The sequence below is a fragment of the Galeopterus variegatus genome, unplaced genomic scaffold, assembly GCF_000696425.1.
Source record: "Galeopterus variegatus unplaced genomic scaffold, G_variegatus-3.0.2 Scaffold11221, whole genome shotgun sequence".
In the NCBI taxonomy this organism is placed as follows: Eukaryota; Metazoa; Chordata; class Mammalia; order Dermoptera; family Cynocephalidae; genus Galeopterus; species Galeopterus variegatus.
In genome coordinates this window covers 16210-22550 of record NW_007737332.1, presented here as the reverse complement: position 1 = coordinate 22550, position 6341 = coordinate 16210, and the positions used below count along the sequence as shown (strand labels likewise).

The following is a 6341-nucleotide window of genomic DNA, read 5'->3' as shown; positions in this document are numbered from 1 at the left end:
ACTTCTTAATGTCACCCAAAATAGACTGGAGTCTGTCTTGATTTAATCAATAAAGGGAGCCCATCTGCAGAGGCTGGGGACTGCAGTGGAGAGAGATGTCATAAACTCAGGGAGACAGATGAAAAACGACAGGTGGTATTAGTGTAAGCAGAGGAACACCTCTTAGGAAACAAGAGGGGCCAACTCAGGCTGAGCAGGCAGATGTAGGCAGAGAGGGGCTGGACGCTGAGATGGTGGCACTCAGGCCTGGGACCATGACGGGGAAGAAAGAAACCAACAGCTCAAAGGCAGGCCGTGGATGTGCCCTGTCCCAGTAATGGCCTGGTTGGTGAAGTATTTATGCCAAGTTTGTTCTTGTGTGTGTGTGTGTGTGTGTGAGCGAGAGAGAGAGAGAGAATCAGAGGAAGAGAGAGAGACATTGAAAGGGACAGGGATACACATGAACAGAGCTCACGAGAGAGCAACTCAGTCTCTGCCTCATTTCTTCTGGCTCATCCCATCCTCTCATCTCCCTTGGAGAACCGTGTTTCCTCCAGCCCTCGTTAGAGCAGGAAAAAGCAGAGTCCTGGAACCAGAGCGAACACTCATGTGGCCTCCTCCCTCTGAGTCATCTCGGGGAGGCATATGGCCGTCCCCCTGTCCGGACACAGCACCCTTGGGCCCTCTGGCAGCGCCGGAGGCTGGTAGGTCCGTGTTGCCGCCCACGTCCCTCCTACTGGATCAGAAGCAGCTCGAAGGCTGGGCCAGAGCAGCCGAGTCGTGCTGGATCCTGAGTGCAGCACAGCGCCTGGCTCCGGATGGGGCGGCTGTTGCTGGTTAATCCTGCTGCTGGATGCAGCAGGGAAAGCACTTTCACAAGCGCTGAGTGGAAGGCCCCTGCCCGTGGAGCCCGCCAGCTCAGAGCTTCCTCCTGCCTCCCTGCAGTCTCCTAGCTTTAGTGCTCAGATGGTTGTTAACACGAAGGGGATCGTTTGTGAACTGTGGCGTCCCGTGACTCTGGCTTTCTTACCTCCTCAGCAGGCTGCTCAGAGCCGGAGCCCCTCCTGACAAAGACCCTCCAGAGACAAGCCCTCGGAAGGTGGGCTCTGCCAGACAAGCCTCTGTTTTGGTCACTGCTCTGTCCCAAACCCCTGCAACCGTAGGCATACAATAAACATGGTTGAAGGAATGATTCGAATTGTTTGTTCTCTCCGGTGACAGATTAGGACTCATGTCCCCATTCTGCACTGGCCCTCTCTTGTCCAACACTGAATGTCGGGTGTGTATGTGTCTGGGGGATGGGAGGGGAGGCTGAGGGAGACTCACAGTGGGGGCTGCTGCTGGAGCTCCAGCGCTCTCTGCCGTAATTACGGCAAGGGGTGGCACCAGTACAGGCTTTCTAAACCATGCAATGTGGACTTGGTAAGGATGTGGCCTCAGCCCCCTCCTGAAACCACAATGGGAGGCTGCATTGACACTGTGACCACTAACAGCCAGTGGCATGAGGTGTGGAACAGGACACTGATGGGAAGGGAGGAAGCATGGGGACTGCAACTGAGGCAGGAGGTCTTACAGGGTAGTAGAAGTGTTCCCTGAAGAGGAGCCGAAAAAAGAAGGCCTGCTGTCCTTGGGCAAGAACTCCTTGCTGATGAGGCCACGGGCTGCCAGGATCTTGAGGAGTCCGTGGCGAAACTTCTGGCCAATGAAGGCGTAGATGAGGGGGTTGAGGCAGCTGTGGAGGAAGCCCAGAATCTCGGTGGCATCCAAGGCCCGGTCAATGTCATTGCGACGCGTACAGGTCTCCTTGATTATGTGGATCCTCATGAGGGTGTCTGCGACCAGCACCAGGTTGTAGGGCAGCCAGCAGAGCAGGAAGATGAGCACGACAGCAAAGATGACCCGCATGGCCCGGTGCTTCTGCCCCATGTGGGCCTTAAACAGAGTGCGCAGGGTGAATCCGTAGCAGAACAGCATGACCAGCAGCGGCAGGATGAAGCCGAAGGTCTGGGGCAGGATCCGCAGCACCATCCGCCATTTTGCTGTGTTGTTTCCCATGTCCTCATAGCACACTGGGCTGGAATAGGGTGGGTAGATGGCCCTACGGAAAACAAAGATGGGCATGGACAGGAGCATGGACAGTGCCCACATGGCCAGACATACAAACTTGACCAAGTGGCGCTTCTGAATCAGTGTGCGTGTGGCATGGACAATGGCCAGGTAGCGGTCCACGCTGATGCAGGCCAGCAGCAGGATACCGCTGTAGAAGTTGACTTCCTTCAGGAGCGAGACCACCTTGCACAGGGCTGTGCCAAAAATCCAGCCGTTTGCCTTGGAGGCAGCCCAGATGGGCATGGTCAGGGCAAAGAGCAGGTCGGCAATGGCCAGGTTCAGCAGGTAGACATCAGTGACAGAGCAGCTGGCCCTGCTGTATAAGACGACCAGCATCACCAGGGAGTTTCCCAGCACACTCAGCAGGAACACCACAGCGTAGATGACGACCACAATGTATTTGTTGATTTCCAGGGATTCTGGGTGGCATGGGGCATAATCCTCTGCAACAGAGGGCAGGTCAGAGCTGTAAGTGTAATTACCGAAATCTCCATCGAAGAGATCTTCTAAACTGAAATTTTCCCAGTTAAAGGGTTCCATCTTGATGTAAACTTATGTGGTGGCCTATGGAAGAGAGAAGAGGGTTACTGCACAATAAAGTCTCCCCAGATTCTGGACTGTCCACTCAAGAAACTGGGACGTGAAGAATTCTTTGCAATGTCTTGTGTATTACATGGAAGCAGTTTTCATTTTAAACTTGTAAGTGGGAGGGGCTCAAAGGTTATGAGACAGGTTTAGTGACAAATGGCACATTTTATGAAAAGACTATAGTTCCCATCAATACCAGAAAGAGGTTCTTAGCATTTTCCCTGACATCGCCGTCACCCGCAACTTTGCTGAAACTTCCCTTTGGATAATCCCTACAGAACACGTGCTGGATCCTCAGTGATGAGCATCTTTGGCAGTTCACGCTGGATTTATGTTCAGAAATGCAAGATGCCATTCAGTTCTTAATCTGGAAATTAAAGAGGCGATCCAATTGGGTTGTACCCTTAGAAAGAGAGGACGGTTTGAGTATAAAGCTGAGAGATACGTCCCTTTGTCCAGTGCTCTGAAATTTACTTTCAAAGAAGTATTCTGGAAAAACAGTTTGAGCGGTAGCAGCACAGATTTTCAGAAGGCTCGAGCTAGAAAGAACTGAAGAGTTAATAAAGCCCAGCATTTCTGTTTTGGGAAGAAGGAGGCCTGATCTGGGAGTATTTGTGTAGGTTGAGAAAGAATATTAAAAATGGTAAGCAGGTGGCTGACTGAATCTCCACGTGGGCGGCAGCGTAACAGATTATTTGGGGAGCGCTTGGCAGCTGTATTATGCCAGGAGGGCTTGAGCAGAGAGAGCCAGGATGCTCTCAGAACAAGGGGCAGGGTGGCAGGGATTAGCAAAGACAGGAAGAGACATACTACCCTTGTTTTGGTGGCTCACCAGTCCTGGTGGGGTCCCTTCCTGTCCTGCATGAGCATGCCTTCATCCTCTCCTGACTCCCCTGTTCCCCCCACACCTTGTCTATGTCTGTGGGCTTTGCCCTTGGTACTGAGATGTGCTTCTGGGGGGTGCCTGGTGGAGAGGGCTGTCTGCGGCCACTCTGAAATATCATCTCGGTTTTTTGAAGAAGTAAACTAAAGTAAACCTGCTTCTGCATTAGGTTACCTTTGAACCACAAAACAGATCACCTTCACGTCATTTCTTTCTTTCTTTGTTTTTGGTGTCTGGCTGGTACAGGGATCTGAACTCTTGACCTTGGTGTTATTAGTCTGTGTTCTAACCAACTGAACTAACTGACCAGTCCCATGCTATTTCTTTATAGCAAGGTGTGACTATTCTGTGACCATATCCAAGTCTATAACCTACCCCCAAATGGATCCCAGTGTTAGAGAAGAAACAGGAAGTAAAAAGTGCAGGATCTGCTTCACAGTAACTGGGCTGGGCATAATAAAAACAGATGGACAGTAATAATGTTGGTGAGGATGTGGAGGAATAGACACCCTCATACATTGCTGGTGGCAATGTCAAATGTGCAGCTGCTTTGGAAAACAGTTTAGCAGTTTCTTCAAAAGTTCAACATCGAGTTACCATATGACCCAACAATTCCCATTCTGGAGAATTTTAAACATACGTCCATAGAAAACCTGAAACACAAAGGTTCATAGCAGCATTCATCGTAATAGCCAGAAGATGGAAACAACCCAAATGTCCATCAGCCGATGAATGGATAAACTAATTGAGGTATACACATACAATAGAATATTATTCAGCTGTAAGAAGAAATGAAGTGCTGATACATGCCACCACGTGGATGAGCCTGGCAAACATTATTCAGAGAGAAAATAGCCAGATACAAAAGGCTTCATACTGTATGATTCCATGTATGTGAAATAACCAAAACAGGCAAATTGATAGAGACAGAAAGTGGATTAGTGGGTGCCAGGGGCTGGGTGGAAGGAGGAATATTGACAAATATAGGGTTTCTTTTTAAGGTGATGTTGGTGCTCCCGAATTAGTGGCAATGGTTGTAAAATATACTGGAAGACACTGAATCATATGCTTTAAATGGGTGACTGTTGTAAGTATGTGAATTATATTTCAATTAAAAACAAAGGTTAATGAAAGAGTGCATAGCTTTGTAAAACAAATACAAATATTAAAACAACAACAAAAGTCCTAAGAAGGCTTTCTGTTTAGCAGAAGGCAGTCTCTGTTACTGACAGTCAAATATAGCAAAGAAGAAAGCTGAAAAGGTTTAAGAGAATCTGTAAAAATAATGACCCTTTTTCTCAAGAGTGATAGAATTCTTAACCTTCATTTTACTGAGAAGGTATTACTTTTTCCCTTAAGCGATGGGGGCCAGTTAAATTGCCTTCCCAGCATGCCAAGACCACAAGACAGAAAAGACTCGATCAGTCAGTGAACCTAGAAAGAAGTGCGGATGAGGATCGGGCCCAGTTTGACCAGGATGATGGGGAGGTAGTGGGACAGGTGGGTAGTACAGCTGGCTTGGCCAGTGTGGTTGGCAAGACCTGAAAGAAGTTGTTGGCTCTGCAGCCCCATGGTCAAGAGCAAGTTTGCTTAGAGGCCAGGAGTTATGTCCAATGAAGTCAGGAGATCAAGAGTGGGTCACCTCTGAGAGCAGACGATCAGAGATGCTCTTAATGAAACAAATGACCTAAGACAAGACACACCTTTAAGAGTGGATGTAAAACATGATGGGTACAGAGAGCTTGTGCCCTTAGAGAGCAGAACCACGCATTTTGAGTATCTGCTATGAGAAGACAGGGCTGAGGAAGCTGCAGAAACTGCCTTATCAGCAAGGGCAGCAGCAGCTGAGCACGTTTCACAGGTAAGTTTTCATTTGGATAATCCAGTGCCCGGCTAGATTAGTGCATGGGTGAGCTCACACTCCCAGGCATGAAGGATCAGCTTGAGGTTCCAGAGGGAGAACATGCAAGTCAGGACAGAAGGTAGAGAACTCAGAAAAGAGAACCAGGACAGGCCAATGACCTCTAACCATCAGGGCATGGGGAGGGATGTTTGTTGTTGGGGTTTGCTTGTTTTTTAATTTACCAGTCTCTAGAGAGGACGGATTGGAGGTTAAAGAGACAAACTAAGGGAAAGGAGATGATGCATGTGAGGTCTGCTTCCAGCCTCCAAGACATAATCTTTCCTGGTCAATACGAATAGATATAATTAGCCCCCATTTACTGAAGGGAAGACTGAGGCAGAGAGGTTCAGCAACCAGCCTGTGGCTGTAGGACCTACAAGTGGTGCACTCAGGATTCCAACCAGGTACGAATGGCTCCACTTGCATTATTTTCATTCTACAGCCCAGCTTCTTAAAAAAAACCCCACCGTACCTCATATATAAAATATATTTGTAAGGTAAGTTCTTGAGATATCATTAAGTCTTCCTATATCTACTTCACGCACATTACTTGATAATTTTTTTTTTTTTGTCTTTTTCGTGACCGGTAAGGGGATTGCAACCCTTGGCTTGGTGTCGCCCACACCGCGCTCAGCCAGTGAGCTCACCGGCCATTCCTATATAGGATCCGAACTTGCGGCGGGAGCGTTGCTGCACTCCCAGCGCCGCACTCTCCCGAGTGCGCCATGGGGTCGGCCCATTACTTGATATTTTGTGCATTGCTTTCTTTAGCTATTCCTTCAGACCAGGATGAGAGAAACAGCCCTAGCAGGAATGATAAACCAAATGCCTTGAACTGGCTTGCTTCTACTGACCACCCAGTCATGTTCTTAGTGACCA

General features: G+C 48.8%; 1 protein-coding gene across 1 annotated transcript; it reads right to left on the bottom strand.

The window, feature by feature from the left end:
- Positions 1–1355: 1355 nt before the first annotated feature.
- On the bottom strand, positions 1356–2628 carry CXCR2 (chemokine (C-X-C motif) receptor 2). Its single transcript, XM_008594638.1, has one exon. The coding sequence runs from the start codon at positions 2626–2628 to the stop codon at positions 1549–1551; it is 1080 nt and encodes a 359-aa protein (XP_008592860.1). The 3' UTR covers positions 1356–1548.
- Positions 2629–6341: the final 3713 nt, after the last annotated feature.